Source organism: Ctenopharyngodon idella, chromosome 18 (genome assembly GCF_019924925.1).
Source record: "Ctenopharyngodon idella isolate HZGC_01 chromosome 18, HZGC01, whole genome shotgun sequence".
Lineage (NCBI taxonomy): Eukaryota > Metazoa > Chordata > Actinopteri > Cypriniformes > Xenocyprididae > Ctenopharyngodon > Ctenopharyngodon idella.
Genome location: NC_067237.1, coordinates 5256315 through 5280963, shown reverse-complemented (window position 1 = coordinate 5280963; position 24649 = coordinate 5256315). Strand labels below are relative to the sequence as shown.

Below are 24649 nucleotides of genomic sequence, written 5' to 3'. Positions count from 1 at the left end.
CACACACACACACACACACACGTGTGCTCAGAAAGGTCAGGACATTTTGGGGTAGCAGAAAACAGGCAGTTTCATCTTTACTGTGTTTCCAGTTAAAAGGGGAATTCCAGAAGTGTGGCCTTTTTTAGATTGTTTGATCGAGAGATACATATAAATGAGTAAAATGAATACGTGTAGTGTTGAATTTAGTCGTGCATGGCCTGTTGAGTATCATATGCGCATGAATGTGTGTTTGTATTATGCTAGTCTCCCATAGCCTGACTTTTAATTATGGGCATAAATATGGTCAACTTTACAGCATATTCTGGTCATTTAGAGACAGAACCATCAACTTAGACAGGAAAAGATTCTCTAAACAAACCACAATTTCCAAACTTTTTAATCCCAAGCGTGATGATCCCTCTGTGAGAGATCAGCTTCCTAAAATAGGAAGCTATGTAAAAATAGTAAGCATAATATTATAATGATTTAGTAATAATGTAATATTCTCAAGACAGTTAAGCACAGTTTCCCCTCAAATTGTCATTACTTTAAAAAGTCTGGGTGTTTTACTTTTGGGGTTTTTTGTAATACACATTATACTTAAATGGGGATTCTCATTACATTTTAATTATTGTAATACTATTATTTTTGCTGAATTAGAGTAAAAATGTACTGTACATTTGTTAATTAAAATCATTATACAGGTGCCAAATCCAGTGATTAGTTCTTTATTTCTCAGGTGACTCAGAAAACTAACAGATATTACGTACAGTAAAGCTGGTCGGTCAGATTGGATCTGATGTTTTTGAGAAACCTCATGCCATTTTGTGTGCAGTATGCATCAGACAGTCAGTCAACGGACTGTGGGCGGCCCGTGGATATTCGGTCTAAGGATGAGAGTAGCATTACGCCTACCTTTGGCATCTGGCTCCAAAACAGGGGTGAGTGACTCTCTTTGGTCTCCTGTGTCCATGGAGACACTCCTTTCCCTCTTTGCCTTGGTCTTCATCATCCCACCAATGCCACCACCTGATTGGTTGAGGCTCTTCAGTCCAGGGTTGCCAGGAGAAATCTGGTTGGATTTGACTCCATGGCTCCCAGACCCACTGCCCTTTGACCCTTGGTTGCCAGCAGGTCCTTGCTGCTGTGCTTGGTTTACATTGGGGAGCTGTGATTGGGACCCGCTTGTCACTTGCTTGCCATGATTGGATAGTTTATTTTCAGAGTGCATTTGATTGGCTGGTGATGGAGAGGAAACTGAGGGGGTTGGGTTGCAGCAATATGTTGTGTCTGTCTGTCAGTGAGACTGCAAACAGACAGCTGAAGAGAGAGAAAGAGAAAGATGAAAGAGTGTGAGAGTTTGTCTTGTAACTTCCAGTAATAACATACAGTAAATTTCACCCACTTCATCTCTAATGCCGGTATAACAGTTATCATTAAAGAGTGTTAATCTCATGTGAAGTCACAATTGTGCATAAAGCAGTTATTTTTTTATGATGGATATATTACGATTGTAGCTCATCCAACCAGAGTTTAAAGTCTGAAGTATCTATTTTATAATATTAGTTTTACTAGTATTTTGTTTTCAATTCAAGAGTTACAAAATGTGAAGTTGCTTTTGCACTGATGCTAATCTCTTTATGTTCATCAACTTCTGAATACAATAAGAAAATAAAAGTATTTAACTTGCTGGGATATTCAAAACAATGTATTACTAATTAAATGATTATTTAATATAAAAAAAATAAAATAAAATAAAATAATAATAATCAAGGCTTGACATTAACTTTTTTGCTCACCAGCCACTGTGGCTAGTGGTTTTCCAAAGTTACTAGCCACTCAGCATTTTCACTGGCCACAATTTTGACACCGATATAGATATTTTTAATATTATCTCATAATTTGGCAGCAGGTAAGCACTGCTGTCACTTTAAGACCTGACACAAGGACCCGTTATACTGTTACACATCAGGGCTGGGACAATACATTGATTCTCGATTTGCGATACAATTATCCCATATCGATTCTGTTATTTTTAGAGTGCTTTTCAAATCAACTCTGAGCTTAGTTTTTAACAGCAGATGGCGCTACGTGCTTTAGAAATGCCCCTACTCTGCCTGCTTTCAATTCCTTACACACACCACTTAAACCTAAAATAATCATTCATAAAATTCGAAAAGGTTGAAGCGAATTAAAAGGGTGTTCACAGTGGGCTGTGTTTACATTAATCTTGCGTCACAAAAGCATTCTGAGACGAGGTGCAAGTATATTTAACCACTTACATGACCCTCCAGCACTCTTCTTCGTGAGCATTTGAGTGTGAAGTTAAAAACTAGCCTAGAGCGCCATCTGCTGTTAAAACTAAGCTCAGAATTGATTCGAGAGAGAATCGCGATACATTCGGAAAATTTTAGAATTGATCCAGATTAATTGTATCGTGAATGGATGTATTGTCCATGTTTTCTTTCTCAACTGTTTACGATCACTTACTGACTGTGTTTACGTGAATACTCACCAAGACTGGAATTTTGACATTATTTTGTGTGTATTTGACTGTTTACGCACAATAAGCAGCGAAAAAGAACTCAATCTCGTATTGGGAGGCGGCTTTATGTGCGTGCACTTTGGGTGAGAGAACAACATCTGTGGGAATGAGTAAAATTATGCACAATATGCAGAAATACCATGCCGAAATTCAAGCCCTGTAACACCTACAATATTCATCTGGAGCAAGTGAGAGAAGGCGGGTTTGTGTGTCAACTCGCTGTCGGAGAAATGAGAAAGCGAGAAAGCGCAGATGTTATTGTGTATCTGTTCTGCAGAAAATAAGTATTCAGATATTTCAGTATCGATATGTATCGAAAAAATAGAAATTTTTGACAACACTACATTGCACTTAGTTTATTATTTCAGATGCCTTTAAAAGACTACAAATGAAAACTGTATATTATATATAAAATTCAAACCTGCCAAAGTGGCTAGAAGTTACACGTCACTGCTGAAATCCACCCGCATTTGGCGGGTATTAATGTCAAGTCTTGATAAAAATAATAATACGTATTAAAATTATTAAAAAATTTTGTTCAATGTCATACCAAATAACTAGATTGTGATAACATGATATAAAATTACTTACAGCCATATCCTGTACCTGTAACTTTCAGGATAACATCTCAGGAAGGTTTACGTATCACTAAACAAGTTCTCAACATGACTATTCATTTCAGATATCTCTTCATTTGTCCTTCATTCTGCACCAAAACACACTTAATGCTTCAACAGGATTCAAAGGTCATTGCCAACAACACAATGTACCTCACAAGAGAGATGATACAACTCAATAATTGTTTGCTATTTTTATACAGCCATAAAATATGGCAGTGTATTTCAAAGGTAACTCATAACTAAAACCATGTTGGTTACACAAATAGACCATACATTCACAGAATAAAGAAACAGTAAGTAAATTATATGTGTTAATAAATTATATTAAGGGAATGCATGTCACTTGGAAATGATCATTAATAGATTAATTAGCTGTTGACGCTAAACTTCAACAACTAAAAAATTAGTGGATTTCTTTATGTACTACCTTTGACTGAAATCATATATATATATATATATATATATATATATATATATAGACAGAGAGAGAGAGTGAGAGAGAGTTGTGACACCACATGAGGAGGTCACAGAGTATAGGACTCTGTTTATTATAATGAAAATGATCTAATTTTGTTTATGTTTAGTGCAGACACAATGTCAGGACATTGATGGCAGGTTTGCAGAAGATGCTGCGGGTTTGATTTACGCACCTCACTGGGATGAAGGTCCAACAATCAAGTGCATTCCGACGTCTCCTCACTGCACACACACTGATCTGTAACACACACACATACAAGAGAGATTTAATTATGCTTTAATTGAATTCAATTATGATATATTATCACACAGAAATATAAAAAGGAAATAATGAGCCATTTAAGCATACTGACTGGAGAGAAATGAAAACCTTTGAAAGAGAGACTTTTGTAGAGGTGTAACTGTCCCTTTAAGAAGGGGGCTGTAAATGATTTTTGGACACCCTGATGCCCAGAAGTGAGTTTCTTGTTTAATTTGCTCCACCCACAGTGAGCAGAAACCACAAAAACTCCCCACCTTCAATAATAATACCCAGATTATCTCATTTTTCAACGAACAATTCTTATTTTCACTCTTTCTCTCTTTTTCTCATTTCCTACTCCCTTTCTTTGCAAATGTAAAAAATATTAGACACCTTGTGAGAGCTGAAATAGAGCGATATTTACATCATTCATTAAATTTGCATCTACTTATAAAATTTACATATTTACATAGATCCTAAAAAAAACCTTAAGATCATCTATATGCTGGCTTACTCTGAAAAGGTGACTAAATTAACCCTTAGTATATATACCCATTTAAAATGTACAGTCTTTCACTTCTGGAAATGGACTGATGACTCATCTTGCACTCAGGGGCGTGTCCATTTTTGTCCAATCAAATGCTCTCTAGACTAAAACGAGAATGTACCTGCCCTCTTAATCTTTCATTAAATACGCTAACCTTCCCTCCCCCTCAAAATGGCTTCTGTTCTCTTCATGACGTATGTCTAGGCAGAGGGTGGGGCTATAAAACCTCTGCAAACTTCCATTCAGTGCTGCTTCCATTTAGTTGGCAACGTCCAACTTTCTACGATCCAATCAATTTCTAAAGGACGAAAAATTAAATCCCACCCTATATTTTTCTCATTCCAGAAGCTGTTTCACTTGGATATATGTCACAACAGTAAAGAAGACACTATCGCAACTTCCATTTCATGTCGACTTTAAGATATATTTACAGACTGAGGTTCTATCAGAGGAAAAATGGGAGTTGAAACAAACTGACCACATTCCAAGAGTTACTGCAGACCCAGAAGAGTTACTTTCAGCCAGGGCTGAAATGTGTGAAGGATTGGGTTTCTCTCATGTGAATGAAAAGAAACTACATACAATCCTAGCAGCCACCTGCCTGTGTCCATAACCTGCAGACCTCTCCTGCATGTGTGTGTGTGTGTGTGTGTGTGTGTGTTTTGAGGGAGTTCCCATGCGATCGCTGCAGGTCTGTCATGTAGAACGTGTAGGAGAGGCATGCAGCACATGTCATACATACAGGTCTGAACAGGACGCCCTGACACCTATTGAACAAAACACACCAACATTCATGCAAATGATCAAATTAAATATGCCTTATTTTCCAGATTCTAAAAGCTGCTTGCGGTTTAAAAAAAAAAAAAAAAAAAAAAAAATGCTTTGCTTGTTAGCAAGTCTGCACATTTTGGCCAACACTTTGTGATATAAGGCTAAATAATAGTGAAGTGTGTATATATATATACATACACATATATATGTACACACACACACACACACACATATACATATATATATACATATATATATATATATATATATATATATATACACATATATACATACATGTATATGTATATGTATATGCATTTTCTAAAAAAATAAAAAATTCATGTACTTTTTAACCACAAATGCTCATCTTGCCACGCATGACGTAATCACATTGGAAAGGTCACGCGTGACGCAGACTGAAGTACCGAGCAAGTGTCTACAAAGTGAACATGCAAAGACTAAGCCAAATGGCCTTTACAAAAAAGGTAAAACAAGTTGGAGGACAAAATGAGATGGAGTTTTTCGGTGGTACTTCCACCTACGTCACGCGTGACCTTTCCAACTTGACTACGTAATGCGTTGCGCATCGCAGAGCTAGTGCAAGATGAGCATTTGTGGTTACAAAAGTATATACATTTTTATTTTTATTTTTATTTTTTTTAAATAACCGATCGTTTTGCTAGATAAGACCCTTATTCCTTGGCTGGGATCGTGTAGAGCCCTTTGAAGCTGCACTGAAACTGCAATTTGGACCTTCAACCCGTGGTACCCCGGTGAAGTCCACTATATGGAGAAAAATCCTAGAATGTTTTCCTCAAAAACCTTAATTTCTTTTCGACTGAAGAAAGAAAGACATAAACATCTTGGATGACATGGGGGTGAGTAAATTATCAGGAAATTTGAATTCTTAAGTGAACTAATCCTTTAAAGCGACCTAAACTCAAAGAAGATGCAGAGATGGAGTTTTTGTGGAGCAACATTTACTGTGAACCGAGCCGCTCTGAGATGCTGAAAACACTGGCGGATCATGTATAAAAGAGCACAGTGCTGCGCTACACTCTGAAACACAGAGCGCATAATTAAATCCCAGCCATTGTGATTTGAAGACATACCGCAATTTCTGTATATTTTGATTAATTGTGCAGCCCTAAAAGCTAGTATTTTAAATTTTAAACACAGAAGAGAAGATATTGTTGAATAAAGTCATTATTTTTGTTTTGTTTTTGCACACAAAAAGTGTTCTCGTCACTTCATAAAATTAAGGTTGAACCACTGCAGTCACGTCAACTGTTTTAATGATGTCTTTAGTATCTTTCTGGACCTTGAAAGTGTTGATTATATTGCCGTCTATGGAAGAGTCATATACCTCTCAGATTTCATCAAAAATATCTTAATTTGTGTTCTGAAGATGAACGGAGGTCTTACGGGTGTGGAACGACATGAGGGTGAGTAATTAATGACAGAATTTTCATTTTTGGGTGAACTAACCCTTTAAAACCAAAATTCTAATATTTACTCATAAATAGGCGGTACATATTATACACACAGGCACACAAACACTTCCAGTCAGATGTAGAGTGCGTCGGTGACGTTAACGGGGTCCCACACATATTTCCATCCCAGAGGCATTCAACCTCAAATTGACCTCAAAAACAAAAGAAACATTATCGGTCTCTCTCACACCCCCTCACTAGCACACCTCTGCCCCTTTCGCTGCCTCCATCTCACTCTCTCCGTCTCTTCAACGGGAAACTTTCTTTTTCCACTTACTGCTGTTCACAAACACCCTCTCCTTCCTCTATCGAGAGTTATTTGCACCCTTTCTTCCTCTCGGTCTCAAATAATGCACCCCCCCCCCTTTCTCTTTAAGGTGAGGTGTGTCATTTCTGTGCCACAGCGGCACCAAATGGATATGCAAAAATAGTTCGATTTCAACATTTTCTGAAGAAGATGTGAGTGGTGTTTGCCAGTGCAAAACTGCACCGTAGTTATGTCTTCTGACGCTTTAAATGCTAAAGCTCTTTAAAGTCGGCTGGATTCGGATTGGTTGTCAATGTTTTTATCATTCATCAGCCGGTAAAATTGTTCTGAAAGTGATTCCAATGATGTTGTTCCTCTGTGTTGTTATAGTTGTGGTGTAGACTTCATTATCCCCAAAGAATTAGAATGATTATTAAAACTTAATAGTAATACAGTAGTTGTCAGTTGGTGTGAATGGGCCTTTAGCCAGGTTTTTGCTATGCGATTGCTAAGGTATTCTGAGTGTTTTTTTACACATTGTTGCGTGGTTGCTACAGTGTTTTGAACTGTTTTTATACATTGTTGTGAGGTTACTAAGGTGTTTGAAATGGTTTTATGCATTCATTGTTGTGCTGTTGCTAAGGTGTTCTGAGTATTTTTACACATTGTTGTGTGGTTGCTAAGGTGCTCTGGCCGGTTATATATTACTGTATTTATGCTTGTAGCACAATCATTGCAGTACAACTTATGTGTCAGTTTCTTGCTATATTACAAATAATTACATTAATCAAACAAGCAAACAGATAATCCCACCCCAAATACAGTCAGTGTTCATATTTTTCACAGGAAGTAACCTGAAAACGGCTTACTGGTAGTCATTGCTGCACATAAAACTGTAAAACAGGTAATAAGTATCCTTTAAAAAAAAAAAAAAAATAAAAAAAATAATAATAATAATAATAATAATAATTCACACTTTACTATTAAATTGACATTTCAGAGGAGTTACCTCTCACATAACCTGCTGGACACCAATTAGTCATTAACTAAAACACATACAGTGTTCATTACTCATTAACTCCTAGAGGAAATTCTCTCATGATAATGTATCGCAACACCCTTTGTGCTCATCTTCTAGAGTGGACAGGTCATGTTGACTGCACTAACCAGAATCATTAGCATTAGTGAGTGACCGATATGTTTTTTTAATGGCTGATGCCAATGCCAGTATCTAGAGAGAAAGGTGGCACGATTATACATAGTCCCTAGTGAAATGGAAGTACTTTTTACTTATACTTTAAAAGAATATACTTAAATGCAACGACTTCAGACACTTAATTGCATGTTAAGAGCAGTTAAATGAGAAAGTAATATATTTAAAATTTATATTGACACACTTAGCTGAACTTTAGAGATCTAGTAGTCAGTTTAAAAAATATATTAAATTTAAATGTAATATCAAATAATACACTATAGCCAAAATGATAATAAAGTATTTTAAATTTGCTTTAGTATGTTAGTCAGCACAACAAGATTATTAAAACATGTTTGAAAATGTACTTTTAATTTGACGACATTATTACAAAGTGCAGAAGTGTACTTAAAGTATCTTTAGTACTTAAAGAAATCAAAATTGAAGTTTTTTAGCTTTTAGTATTAATTTGTAATAAGCTGGTGTGTTCCAAAACAATGACAAAATTCACATTTAGGAGATATAAGCATTCAAAACTGACAGTCTCTCACTTCTGCTAAAATAGATCACAGACTTTCATGACATCACCGCGCACTTCAGCGTCTCATCAGCTGCAACGGAAATCAGTCATTTGTTCACACACTTACTAGTTTCTACATGGTGAGTGGCATATAGAGGATAGGGAACAATTCAGACAGTGTAAATATGCTTTCCATTGATGCGAATGAAGTCCGTTTGTCAAGTGAACCGCCGCAGCGTGAGCACAGTCTGCTCCGGTCCACAGAGCGGATCATATGCGCGAGTCGGCACAGACCACTAAATGTATTGGACCCATTTGAATTCTGCACAGAATGCTGTATTTTAAAGTGATATAGAGGAGATTAGGAGGAGAAACGGTTAGAGATTAGAAGGGAATCAAAGCTTTACCGAGCTCTAGCCGAGCTGTGATATAAACAAAACGCTATTGGCTATTTTAAAAAGGTGGCGGGGCTGTTTGATATATCCCGGCCTGTCTTCTTGTTTCAGTTGAAATTACGTCAACACATTGAATAATACTACACGTTCCAAGACACTTCAGTGGGCCTTTAAGTGTGTTTAGAAACATAGTTATGAAAGTACAAACTTTTTTAATTGGCATTTTCTTTCAGAATTATTATATTATCTGCAAGTAAAGTTTAAAAAAAAAAAAAATATATATATATATATATATATACACACACACTACAGTACACTACATGCGCACATTTAATTTCATGGGGTCTTAGACTGTTTACACTAGTGTGTTTTCGTTTTAAAACGCATACGTTTTGCTACGGTTACACCTGTTGTTTACAATATGCCGCGTTTTCGAACCTCGAAAACACTGCAGACCCCATTTTAGTTTGAAAACGCCGGGGTTGCGTTTCATTATAAACGGACCAAAACGGAGACTTTTGAAAACGACGGCATGGCTGCCCAAGTTCGCTCTGCGTATCCTTGAAGACCGTGTAAACAATAACATGGAGACTGAACTGCAATCTTTGCTGGCTTTGTTGTCATTTTTAGCAGCCACTGTGCAGTTAAACTCTGCATTTTTTTTTAATACTGCAGCTACCTAAATGCGCAAGAGTCAACTGTTTACACTTGTACGCAACATGCCCAGTGTGCATGAACAGTCATGTGACATGCGTTTTTGGCCGCGTAGTGTAGATGAAGTTAGTTTCTAAAATGCTGTGGAAACGCCAGTGTAGACGAGGATCGTTTTCATTTAAAAATGCCGTTTAAAAACAAAAATGCACTAGTGTAAACGGGGCCTTAGGAGCCGTTTACACAACACCGTTTTCAACTAAAAATGGAAACTTTTTTGGAGTTTTGGGAGCCTGAAAACAGGTTTCAAAGTGCAAGTTTTTAAAAACAATACCTATATTGTCTCTGTGTGAACTATAAAAATGCAAATTTGTGAAAAAGGTGACATCATGTTCCTGCGGATTATGTGTTTAGTCAATAGGCGAAATGTAAATGTAAATGTAAATGTATCCTTAATTTGCTTCTTGTTCTTAAAACATAAAAAATCCCATCCAAATAAAGTATTGATGACTTTTGTTTAATCAAATGCTCTTTTAAGCAAGAATGTCCCTCCCCTGATACCACCTGTGACAGCAACTATCTAAAAAAAAAGTGGGCCCTTTGATATGTCCCACCTAAACTTCCTGTTTAGAAAGTTTAGTTACATTTGTCATTGTTTGTGTGCGTTAAACCATGAAGTCTTTAAAGCAGCAATTACATCAGTATGTCTGAATAAGGACCACAAATGCACACCTCTTAGACCAATGAACTGTTGAAACTGTTGTGAAAGAGAAAGAGATGAGAGAAAGCGAGAGCAAGCAAGAGAGAGAGAAGAGAGAGAAAGTGAGACGTGGGAGAGAGCAGAAGAAAGACAGACAGAGAAAAACAGAGAACATCTTAAGAGAATGACCCAGAGAACCCTGTGAAAAGCATGATTTTTTTTTTCAACTGTTTCTTCTCAAAACTCAGCTATTACTGCTTGCCACTTTGATCCCATTTACACAGTCCAGGACAAAACAGAAAGAGGCTTATATGAAAAAACAAGAACTCAAATGGGAGTTTGTCTTTTGCAAATGGCATTTGAATTGAGAACATGAAACTGACATCAGCCAAAGAAACTTTCCAGAGATTCAAGTTTTGTTTGACAGAAGCAAAATGATCATCTGAGATGATTGGGGGGCGGGGGGGTTTGGAACACATGTTTGATGCTCACAAAAGAGAGGGGTGCTGATGTCATGAGGGGACCACCAGCATTTTAAGCCCAGATCACACACATGACAGATTCAGAATGGATATTCCCAAGTGTGTTTGTTTGTGTGTGTGTGAAAAATGAGAAAAATGAGTACATTACACAACTACCAATCACCATCAGATATGTGTGTGTCTACAATCTCTCCCATCTGCTCTACAAATGGGTAAATATTCAGCCAAATAACAGCAAAAACAAAGTGCAGGGAAATGTAAGGCCATGAAGGGCAAGGGCAGAGTTTGCTACTTTGAAAGTGTAGCTTGCCAAGCTACTCATAATTTAAAGTAGTTAAACTACAGTTAAGGGCCATTTACACCAAGGATGAGAACTATACATTTTTAATAATCATTCTAATTCTGTGAGAACATACCACAGCTATAACGATAACGATACGTTTGTTAAATAAAAACTGAAAAATTTTCATTGTTAAATGGATAGTTCACCAAAAAAAATGAAAATTCTGTCATCACTTACTCACCCTCATGTTGTTCCAAACCGTTATGAGTTTCTTGAACACAAAAGAAGATATTTTAAAGAATATTGATAACCAGACAGTTGACAGTAGCCATTGACTTCCTATAGTATTTCTTTTTCCTACTATAGAAAGTCAATAGCTACCGTCAACTGTCTGGTTACCAACATTCTTTAAAATATCTTTTGTGTTCAACAGAAGAAAGAAACTCATACAGGTTTGGAACAACATGAAGGTAAGTAAGTGATTTTCATTTTGGGGTGAACTATCCCTTTAAAAACGAATCTCGAAACTCATCTTGCGTTTTATATAACTGTGTTAGCTAAAAAGAATGCTACATTTACTCAATAAAATTATAGATCTCAAAAGTAAATTCATTGTGCTGGTGTTTATTTTTCAAAATCATTAATAAAGACTAAATAACGTTACTTCTTTGATCAAGTAGAATTATGTGTAGGTAGGTACTTCTATGAACTCAAATGAGTGATGATTATATTATATGAAATAGATGACAAACCATGCGATCCAAATAATGAATCAGAATGAATCAGACTTTGCAACACTACGTGACAGACAGTGACACGTTCTGGGACAACATGATTCTTTGATTATTGGCAGTTTACTGGAACGCAACACATATGTGACAGAAAAAAAAAATGTAAAAAGCTACAATATTTGAAAACTACGCTTAGCTATAAAAGTAGCACTACTTTTACCTTATTTGTACAATTGTGACAATGCAATACAAAAATGTTTTTCTATTTATTTAACAATGTGTGTGTGTGTGTAGTGTCATGCTTGTTTTCACCACAGAAAAAAAAAAAAAAAAAAAAAGGTAATTGCGACTTTATATCTCACAATTCTGACTTTTTTCCTCGAAATTCAGAGTTTTTATTTCACAATTCTGTTTTTTCTCAGAATTGTGAGATAAAAACTCTGAATTGCGAGGAAAAAAGTCACAATTATAATATAAAGTAAAATATAAAGTCGCAATTAACTTTTTAATTATTCCGTGGTGGAAACAAGCTTCTATTATAGTACTATGTAAACCCGAATAAATTGGGCTAACTCAAAAAATTTGAGGCAATCAAATTTTTTGAGTTATGACGTTCCCAATTTTAAGTAAGCAGAACTATCAAGTTTTGAGTTTGTAGTACTCATGCATGTTAATTGCTCCTAACTTGAGGTACTGAGTTAGCTAATTCATACATTTTGATAGCAATTAACATAAAATATTTAGTTAATTAACTTTTAACTTCTGAGTTCTTGCAAATCAAATGAGTTATTTACTTCACTGTAAACCCTAATAAGAAAATTCAAAAAAGGCTAACTTGCTAATTTGCTAACATGTTAACAATAGCATGGTATAGCACTTACTGAACGAGCACAGCAACTTAAAACATGTAACTTACCTGCTCTCAAACCAAGCAACTAATCACCATGATGGTAACCCTCCAAAAACCCACATTAACAGAAACTTTTCTAAATTAGCATAACAAAACATTAATCATTACTAAATCTCCCTTACCATTAATCTTGCACAAAACATTATTTAACACTTAATTTTAGCATTTACTCTCCCTTTTGAATGCCATGGGCAAATCATGCTGGGAAATAGAAATCCCAGCCCAGTTTCAGTTAAACTTAAGTTAGTCTAAATTAAAAGAAATTAGTCCATACAACTCAAAACGATGAAACAGTTCAGTTTACTTGAAATATGTCAGTGCGGTGAACTCAAAAGAAAAAGAAAGTTTTAAATACTCCTAACAGTTCATTTAACTGAACAAATTTGTTCAATTTAAGTTTGTCCTACTCAAACCAATTAAGTATTTTGAGAGTTAGAGTTTAGTACAGCTATACAGAGTTTTATGATACACTTTTCCCTCCACATCAGTGAATGACTGCATATGTTAAAGAACCGTTAAATGGAGAAAAAAAAAAAAAAAAAAACTCATTTGAAACTAGCAGAAACCAACCCCAACACTCTTATCCATGTAGTTTTGAAATCTAGGAGCAAGTACACACACACACACACACGCACACACACGCACACACGCACACACACACACGCACACACACGCACACACGCACACACACGCACACACACGCACACACACGCGCACACACGCACACACGCACACACACGCACACACACAACTTACACTGTTGCACATTTTTAGCATGCTGAGGTATATTTATAGCTCCAAATGCCCAAAGGAGAGCAGGAGAAAAGTAATAGGAAAATTCTAGGCCCTCTCCTAAGACACACACACACACCTCTCGCCCTCTCTTATACTTGCGTAAACACATAAATCTCTCACACACATGCACACAGAGCCGTACTGTAGGCAATACAGGGTCAATACTGTGACCAAAGTGTGTGACAGAGGAGTTAAACGTTAACAACACACACACAGACGCACACACAGGGAAGGCTTTATGACATTGGCCCCAGCTTAACAAACTACATTTGAGCGCGGCGCCAGTGGAAATGTGGGGAGGGGAGAAAGAAGAGAGAGAGAGAGAGAGAGAGAGAGAGAGAGAGAGAGAGAGAGAGAGAGAGAGAGAGAGAGAGAGAGAGCGATGAAGAATGAAAGGGTCTGACGGCCTTCTCTGTCCCAGCCTGTCCACTTAGACTTAGTCTCTCTGGCAGACAAAATTGTTTGTTTCCAAAACAACAAGCTCTTTGACTTTTGCAACTTAACTTCGTCAATGTTGCTGCCAGATTTAATTCATACGAGAAAATGCTGCAAGATTTGTTCAAAACTATATCGAATGACAAAACTATATTGACTGGGGCCTACATTAATGCAAGAACGTCCTATTTAGCAGCGTGTTATGAACTGATATGGGTTTATTGAAAGGCTGATACCAATATCTATAGCAGATCTATACACATATTAGGAATTTTAATAAAAAAGAATACAATTTTACATTAACATGAAATAATATTTGCAACACATTTTACTACTGAAATATGGCATATTTCCAGGTGAAACAGAATGTTAAACAACAACAACAAAATGTAGGCTGGGAATTGATTTTAACCATCAGGAAAGTTTGCAGGAGGACCGGGGTTAAAAACCAGGGTCTGTCCACTGAACCATGTAACAATGTGTCGTCGTTTGTAATTCCTGATCACACAAAAACATATGTACAACAATGTATAACTAAACATTTGCTTAAGGCTAATAGGGCAGGATAATCAGCTAGCAGTATGCTAAGCTAGTATGCTGAGCAGTTAACTTGCAAAACAAAGAACAAGACAATTTTATATAGCTATTAAGGCTGTCACAGTACCGAAATTTCAGTACTTGGCAATACCAGTAAAATTTTGCAGTTGTCTAAAATGTGGTCCTATTTTGTCTCGTCCATTGGTTATCACTATCAATCATCGCAGTTTCCAGTTAAACTAAAGCTAAACTTAAGCTAAACTTGTATTTAGATTGTGAATGGATAATAAACAGAAAACTAGAGAAGAGCCCTCCCTTTTGTCAATCTCTAAAGCGCAAGCTCACTGAATTCTGCACTCTGAGGAAAACTCCTTAATTATACAAAGAATCTCTTATTTACATAATGTTTACACTTTGTTGGTTATAATGAAAGGATTCACAAGTGTGCATCTCGCATTGAATAAAACAGAACTTGTGAGTTTTCAGTGATGTTAAGTGGATTCTGACCAACTTACCGACTAGTACCTCTGATAGGCCACTGCGTTCACACGCTCAAGACCTCAACGCTTGTAAAAACAAGTTGTAAATAGAACCCGTTGATGCTCAGAGAGCACTCAAACAAACATGAACAAGAGAGTTTGAAAGCAGCGTCTATAAGTGGGTACCGAATATACCCAGTACTTGGTACTACCGGTACTGCAGAAATGCTAGTACAGTTTTTTTAGTACCAACTGGTACCGGTAGCACCGGCACATTTATGAACCCTAATAGCTATACAGCTTATATAGCTTTGGTTATATACTATTCTATGTAACATAAAAAGACAAATGTAAATAGTAGGGATGCACAATATTTCGGCCACCATATCGGTATCAATAATGCTATCATTATCAGCCGATAAGAAAATTTGGCCGATATATATCCTAGGTGTATATGACTTTCTTCTTTCGGATGAACATAATCGGAGAAATATTAATAAATATCCTGACGCATCCAAGCTTTATAATGGCAGTGAATGAGATCAATGAGTACGAGCTGAAGTACTTCCAGTACATCCATCCATCATAAACATACTCCACACGGCTCCGGGGGGTTAATAAAGGCCTTCTGATGCTAAGCGATGCGTTTGTGTAAAAAATATCCATATTTAATCAAGTTATGAAGTAAAATATCTAGCTTCCGGCAGACCGCCTTCCGTATTCAACGTACGAAGAAAGTGTAAAACTCTCGCAATTCACAAAGCTTACACTACGTCCTACGCCTTCCGTATTCAACTTATGGAAAAAGTGTAATTGACGTGACACCAGTTTACACTTTCTTCGTAACTTGAATACGGAAGGCGGTCTGGAGGAAGCTAGATATTTTACTTCATAACTTGTTAAATATGGATTTTTTTTTTTTTTTTTTTTTTTACACAAACGCATCACTTTGCTTCAGAAGGCCTTTATTAACCCCTCGGAGCCGTGTGGAGCACATTTGTGATGGATGGATGTGGATGGAGACACTTTCTTCAGCTCATTTCTCCGATTGTGTGCATCAGAAAGAAGAAAGTCATATACACCTAGGATGGCTTGAGGGTGAGTAAATCTTGGGCTAATTTTCATTTGAAAGTGAACTAATCCTTTAAAGCCGATACATAATGGATTATGTTCACCATAATGGTTTTGAATTGCTTGAAATATGATTGAAATCACTTCAAAAAGGAAAATTCAGTTAAGTACAACATACAGCCAAGTCTGTCATATAGGCTACATAATATTATAATGAGAACATTATAATTGTGTGCTTGGGCTTTTAATGGTGAGACATTTGTTTTTGCAATTAGGCTCTCAAAAATTATATAAAAATTTTGATTTTGATTTATCGGCCAATATATTGGAAATCGGCTTTCAAATATAAAGAATTATCGGTTATCGGTATCAGCCAAAATTTTCCTTTCGGTGCATCCCTAGTAAATGGTTAAAATAACATAGTTCAGATGACATGTATCATAAGCAGTTTTGTAGGATTTCTGATCAGGCACTGAATAAAGTAATTTTTGAGGCCAACTCGATTCAACAGGCGGATTCATTTTTTTGTTTGGAATAATATCCACCAATGAATCATGTAAAACCAGAAGCCAGTTGCACAAACATAGCCACTGTTAAGACTAGTCTGACCAACTAGCAGTTAGTTAGAGGTAATCAGTCTTACTTTTCGGATTTGAATTAGATCAATCAACCTTTTTATGTAACTTCTGACTTTTAAAAGTTATGTCCAGTCTTGAAGAAAAAATTAGATGACTAACTTGTAAGACTAGTCTAAGCAGTTTATGCAACCATATTTAAAATTCACTACAAAAAAAAAAAAAAAAGTCATTAACAAGGCAGTTTTTTTCCCAGCAAACCCCTGTGACAAACTTCTGGCAACTATTTTCAGCAAACTGTATTTGATTCCCACAAATTAACAGCATGTTTTGTGCAAATAAACAGATTTTGCCAGGGCTGTTACCCATACACTTCATACAATCAATGCAAATCACAGACAAAGGCTAGTTACTATGACGAAAGTTTATGTACACACATACATTGTCAACTGGCTCCTATTTGGCATGGAGATCAAAGGGTCAGCGGCACTGTAATTAATCCCACTACATCACCTGATGCCAAGACCTTTGCTCACGCCACTGAGCACTATAAAGGAAAGTTAAACATGCTCAAGCTGACTGCCATGCTGAAAGCTCTAATCATTCACCTGCTACCGGCATTTAAAAGCCCATAAGCGCGTCCAGGTCACAACTGAGCATTCACCGCCACCAATCAGGTCTTTCCGCTACTGTACGCTCAGCCAAGTCCAGAAATGGCGATCTGAGCTTCAATTACAACAAATATGATGATTCTTTTTTCTGACCTATTGTGCACAAAGGTCACATCAAATTATTTCAGTCCATGATTTTGAGTCATGAATTTGGGTGGGGAAATTTATTGTTAAAGGCACAGTTCATCATTTACTCGCCCTCATGTCTTAGTCTGCATATCTTTCCTTCTTCCATGGAACACATATACTGTTATTTAGTGATAGGCAAACTTGTTAACCACTGTGACTGGATCACTGAGTCAGCTAGTTGACCTTGAGAACAATTCAACAATGGAATATTAGTTTATATTTAGTACAAGTTTTCAAAATATTACAACATTTTCCATGTTTTATAGCGGTTGTACCGAATGACCTGATGTTTCGGGACATGCGTATGAGCAAGTGAAAACATGAAATTTTCAAATAGTTAAGAGAGAGTTAGTTACTTTGCTTCATGACCATGTGGTCCTTTACAGGTGTCTGAATGATGTCACATCCTGTCACATGATATTGACTTGATCCAAAATGGTCCCTTTATATTGGTTACTCCGAATGACATCAATGAAATTCATTTTTCTGGACATTTTTTCTTATAACAAAGCAATGACTTCTACACATAATTTTAAACTATTTTGCACTATGTTGATATATGATGTTATAAAATCATGCCAGAATAAAAAAATATATACATTTATTACATTTTAAGATATTTTAATCACAAATGAAATGGCTGTATTGTCCTTTGGATGGTTAAACCGAATGATTTTTGATCCTTCAAAATCTTTAAAATAACTTTATATGTAGCAAAATATAATTAAAACCTTTTGGATTCAATAAAAGAGATCTAGGATATCACATCATAATTTGGATATCATATATTTGTTTTTTATTATTATTAAGGCCTTTAGACAAAAAAAATTACCCATCATGTCATTTTTCCTCATATTTTCCCTCTAATCCAACTAAGGCAAAATTAAAGGAACAATAAAATAAAATAAAATAAAATAAAATAAAAAATTCATGAATGAATCATTCAAAGAAGTTCGGTGAACCATTTCATATTGATTTGATTCAAAAGATAGGACATAGCTACGGGAAGGGACGAACACACAGCTGATGAGCGAACAAAATCTGGCCTGTTTCTTACACTAAGCAATGTTACAGCTTCGGAAAACTTGAAATACAATGCGCAAATAGACTTCTGTGATACTTTTATGGTGCTTTTGTGTCCTTTTGAAGCCTTAAATCATAATTGAATGGAAAAAAGTGAGTAACATTTTTTTAAAATGTTCTCATTTTGTATTTTATTGGAAACTTAAAAGAAATAATTTGAACAACATGTCATGAGGGAGAGTAAATAATGACTATCACTTTAATTTCTTGAGGAAAATTAAATTCCCCTGTAACTCTACAAAACTCTCAGAATTGTGCTGGCTTATGGCACTGCCATAGAATATATCGCCCCACACCCAAATTACGACCGATGACTCAGCATTTGACAGAATAGCTACTCATCAGAATGAGAGAAAGACAGAGAGGCATAATTGTTAGAAGTCGGGAACGCGTCTTGTTTGAACATGAAACTTGCCGAGCCGAAACCCAATTTCCCACGCGTCAGCTGAAACCACCTGAGTCAACCATGCTTTCATCCCGATTCTGACTAATACGGCCACAAACGGTGACTAACACACTTTCTCACTTTCCTTAATTTCTTCCCTTCCTCTGCAGCGGGGACTACTTCACACCGTCTGAACACTTCCCCCCTCCCCGTCGCTCTCTATTTCTGTCTCGGTATGTGTTCCGTTCATTCCCTAATGAAGTGTGTGAAGAGGGAGCCATTAAACACGTTTTAAACCATGTTCAAACCCATTATTCATGCTGCCTGTAGGATCGCATTTGACATTTGACTGAGCATCAATTATGTTTGACAGCTCTATAAATGATACATAAAGGACTTGTTGGTGGGGCTTGCTGAGGCAAGCATAACAATTACTATTGCTCATACTTAGGGTTTGAGGTTCATTCAAATTTTAAACTAAGTAGTAAACTTCAGCACATGACTCATTTGTGCTACAAACATGAATTACATTTCACAATGTACACTTGTTGAGAAGAGATGTGCTATTACATTTCTAAGTGATTGGACAATTTTTTGAACCATTTCATATTGATTTATCTCAAAGAATGATCAATTCAAGGATATAGATACTAATCTAATGAACATGGCAGGAATAGCAAGGGATGAACAAACAATATATGGCTTGTTTCTTATATATACACAAAGTCTTACGACTTCAGTAGACTTGAAATGTAATGCACAAATAGACTTGCTTGATACTTTTATGGTGGTTTTGTGTCCTTTTTGAAGCCATTCATTTCAAATGAATGGAAAAAGCAACCAGTACATTTTTCCAAGTAATCGTAATGTTCAATTTTTGACAAAGTGACAGAGAAATATGTTTAGCATATCTAGGAACCAAAATATGAGGGATAGTTCATCCAAAAATGAAAATTCTGTCATCATTTACTCACCCTCAAATTGATCCAAACCTGTATGAATTTCTTTCTTCTGCTAAACACAAAAGAAGATATCTTGAAGAATGTTGGTAACCAAACACTTGATGGGCCCCATTGACTTCCATAGTATTTCTTTTTTCATACTATGGAAGTCAGTGACCCTGCAGTCAAAGGGCCCTGACTGGCTTTTGTGTTCAGCAAAAGAAAGAAACTCATACAGGTTTGGAACAACTTGAGGATGAGTAAATGATTACAGAATTTTCATTTTTAGCTGAACTATCCCTTTAAGTGTGGGCCCAAGGCTAGTTTTTATTTCAATAGCAAATTTACTGTAATAATGATCACGTTTTAGCACGTTAGGAAGGATCTTTAGGAAGATGCTAGCAATGTGATTAAAAAACATGCTAGGAACATGCTAGCAATGCACTACTACAGTACATGCAAGCAATGTGATAAATCATGCCACGAACATGCTAGCAACATGCTAAAAATGATTCAACAATGGAATGTTAGTTTGAGATTAGTATTTATTTTAGATATTTTCAGTAGCGTTGTGCAAAAACACATTTTTAAAGGCACAATTAAAATTAACGATTAAAATATCCAAAAACCACTAGAACACGAACAGCGTTATATATTTTGTTGACTTGTGTACTTGCATTATCCCAAATGTTTCCAAGAATGTTTAAATCCAGAGAAATAAGCAATTTTAACCAGGTCACAAACCGTGTCCATGTGTCACCTATCAATGACATCATTCCTTTGTCATTTCCGGTTTTATTTTGTAGAAACCATGGAAACACCAAAGATGCTTTAATATAGTATATATGTTTTATTAGACAGGTGAGCAACTGTTTGGATACATTCATCAACAGAAAACTAATCATAGCTCAACACAGTAAGTCTTATTGTTTAAATCTCGTTTTCTTGATTTACCGTGAGTACCATGTTTTACCATGCCTAATATCGATCTAGCTTACTGCAGTGTGCAACAAGTGTCTCATAGCAGCTGCCAAGCGAATACAGAGTAGCACCATAACAACTTTCAACACAAAAATGTATCCAATATGATAAAACAACGCTGCGTTACCCCATATACACTTGACCGGAAGAAGCAGAAGTGGCAACTGCAGCATAATAAAAGTTCTGCTGCTCTCGAGCCATGTGTTGCACTCGTCTCTCAATAGCAATCGCTCCAGCGGCCTCGCTTCTGCTTGCACAGCACTCGGCCCTGCTCTGCTTCATACTACAGTAATGTTAATAGTCTCATCCATTAACATGATTTCTGCCCGAGTCCCGTCCCAATTCTTTTCCACCGGCTGAAGACATGAAGACAACACCTCCCATGATTCCACGAAATCAAGGCACCATCAAGCTACACCTTTGTTTGGAATAAGCAGCCTCTAACGGCGAAGATTTACACATTGTGCCTTTAAAGGAAAAAAAAAACAACAACTGTAAAAATCTGGATAAACTATCGTGTTGTTGGACACACAGTCGACTATTTGACCATTGTGATCAATCCATAATTTACTTTCAATTTTTTGTAATTATAGATAGAGAAAGAGATGATGAATCAACAGAACATTCCCTGAATTATCTTAAATAAGACAGGAATTTACATTTAAGATGCCAGAAACATGTCAGAGCTTTTAAATCCACTCTGGTGCTATTCATTGTCATGTAAAATCCTATCCCCCTACAACACAGCAATTGGAAATGCTTTAGGGTCCAATGGGGATAAAATTTGACATATCTCAGTGATTTTACAGGGGGGTCGGATTTTGCATGACACCATTCATCCATTCCAGAAAGACTGTATTATTGGAGGCGGGACAAAGCCTTGCGTGGCTGTGTGATTTGCAGGCAGTTTGGAGCCTGTCAGGCACAAAACGGGGGCAGCTTACTGGATTGAGAGCATTTTCAGTAGAATCACTGGATTAACACGCCATCATCTGCAGGTAGGATGTGTTATCCCATGCAGACACAGATCAGACGTGAAAATTACGAGACTATTTATTTTTGATGCATAATTAATTTTAGTTTCGCATAGTTTTTTTATTTACTTTGCATTGGTTATTTTGTTTCCGTTAAAGACAATGATTTTAAATAAACAGTATAAGCAACCGCCTAGCAACCTATTCAAACATATTAGAAACCAACAAAAAAACCAACAACAACCACATAGCAACACCCTAGCATTGAGGTGGAAAGTTTTGCATGTAGAAGTGTAGTGCCTTTTGCAATGTGTGATGGGAAATCTGGCTGCTGGGTAAAGAGGTATTAAGAGGTCAGTAGGTCACGGAAATCTCTTTCCTGCTGAATCATGTTTGAAAGTAACTGATCTAGTAAACTGATCTTGTGCACGTAGGCTTTCAAATTAATGTTGCATAACTAGGAGACGAGTAAATATGGAAAATAATGGAGCTGAACACTCCCAGTCTCGCTTTTAGAAGAAGAAAAAAATGGGTTAGATTGGTAAATCCTGTTTTCATTACAATAGAGGGTTTACCTAGAAACTTCCCACTGTCAGAGTGTCTATTTAGTAATTTTCTCTCAGTCTTTCTCTGTCCAGCTGTGAGTCTTCCCTCTTCAGTCAGTCCATTGTTCTTCCGCTGCAACAGGCCATTTGTTTTGCAGTTGCCTGTTGTCGTGGGAGTGAGTGCAGTGCAGTCTCGAGTAGAACAAAAGGTTACGAGAGTGCAACTGTCATTTGTGCAAGACAGCAGCAACAGGGACCACGGTGAGACTGCAGGTGAGAGCATGTGTGACTTTATCAGAAATTAACTGGGCCAGACCCTTTACTCCCATCCTCCAGGACAAGCTGAGTGCAGTTTGGGAGCGTCGAGACTTTAGGACGCCAACTGCGGGCTGCATGCGTCAAGAACTTGCTCATTCACACTGATCTAATTTTCTTCTGAATATTTCACTGTCCAAAGCCTCACTGATGCGTCACAGAAAGCCATCCGAAAAATCTAATCTGTATGATTTTTGTCGAAGTGACTTTGATGATGCAGATGTTTTTTTTTTTTTTGACCAATGAATTCCCATTACTTTTCCAATCAATCGTGGTCATGATATTTATGTCAGTAGACCAGTTATGCAAAATTTTTGAGAGTGACTTTTTGGGAGTCACTCCCAAACTCACAATGGTTTATTTAGTGATAAACATTGTAATATTTTGACATCAAGCTGCTGTCCAAAAATAAATTGGCATTGCTGGGAACTAGGCATTTTAATTGTTACATTAAACACATTTAATGCACTTGACATCAATCAATCAATCAATAAATCTGTGTAAATCTATGTAATATGATCGTCATCTGCCACTTTCTGTCTGTTTAAAATGACTACAGATTAATTATCCACTGAATGTGAATTCATAATTGCACACTAGAAGAACGGAATAGCTCTAATCCAGAGCCGTCATGAGAAGAAAAGATTGTCACAATATTTAGATCCACATTTCTGAATGTAAAGAAATGCACATTAAAACACAATTCTCTTGAAACTGTATTTTCCTTGTTTATTTAAAATAAGCTTGATGCACTACAGAGTAACATACTCTCAAAAGTCCCTTGCCAATCCAAAAGAACCACTGATTTATTCCATGCTTGCACACAAACTACATTGCAATTAGAGATTCTCCAATGTATCGGCCGCTGATATTTATCGGCCAATTTTTGATCAATTTAAAATTACTGGCATATCGGCTATACCATGAAAAAGGCCAATAAAACAAACCAACGATTTATTAATTAACTGCGTAAAGTTACTAAGTTATATAATGTCAGTTGCATAATCCAATGTTTTTATCTGAGTAAAATAATTAAATACAGTAAATGACACTCAGGACAATTGACAGAACTGTCACTGGCCTGATCATCTTCGCAAAAGTTTATCCTTTGCACATTTAAAAATTCAAGCGCAAGAAGACATGAAAGAGAACTCAATTCTACTTACTGTGTGAGAAGTTTTGTGTGCACACATCCAAAGAGCGCACCCGGAAAGCCGCTTTTAAATAGCGTGCAAATACTGAATTGAGTTCTCTTTCATTTCTTCTAATTCACACAAAACAATATCAAAATGTCTTGGCAAGTATCCTTGTAAACATATCTAGTTGTCTTAAATGAACATAAACAGTTGAGAAATAAAACACTTGTGTACCAGTATATTGGATCCGTGCAGCTCTTAAAGTGACAGCAGCCTAATATTCCTGCTGCTCTGCTGTCTGTTTTAATGATAATCAAACAACAAAAGACAAAAAAGAAAGAAAAAAAAAAAAACGCTCACTACTCTTGACTAAACTTTTGTAACTTTAATAAGGATTAATGTAGATTTAATTTATACAAAAAAAAAATGCATTTTTATACCTGAAAATTACTGTTAGACCTACCAGAAAAGCACTTTATATTTCATACGCATCTTTGTTCAGTTGTATTTATGTTGGCCTGTTGAATGTTTAATTGATCCATTCCATGTTGAATAGAAATTATTTGATGATGCAGCAATAAACTAGCAAGTATAGCTAAATGCATGCATTTTTGAACTTTGCTAATTTAAAACATGATCAAAACTAATCTATTTTAATGACAAATGTTCAAATAAGAGAGCAAGTGACAAATACCGGTATTGGAATCGACCAACAGTCATTTGTTAAAATTGGTATCGGCCAAAAAAAATCCTATCGGTGCATCCCTAATTGCAGTCATTACCCAAAATGTCATTTGTGTGGAAATATTA

At 36.4% G+C, this 24649-nt stretch overlaps 1 protein-coding gene across 3 annotated transcripts in view; it reads right to left on the bottom strand.

Annotated features, from left to right (window-relative positions):
- Positions 1–24649, bottom strand: part of bcl9l (bcl9 like) — a 59750-nt gene that overhangs the window by 16264 nt on the left and 18837 nt on the right. For all 3 annotated transcript variants that reach the window (XM_051870361.1, XM_051870358.1, XM_051870360.1), the window contains exons 2-3: positions 3798–3862; positions 898–1302 (exon numbers count right to left, since the gene is read on the bottom strand). In XM_051870361.1, the coding sequence (XP_051726321.1) occupies positions 898–1213 (316 nt within the window). In that variant the 5' untranslated portion in view covers positions 1214–1302; positions 3798–3862. The remainder of the gene's footprint in view (positions 1–897; positions 1303–3797; positions 3863–24649) is intronic.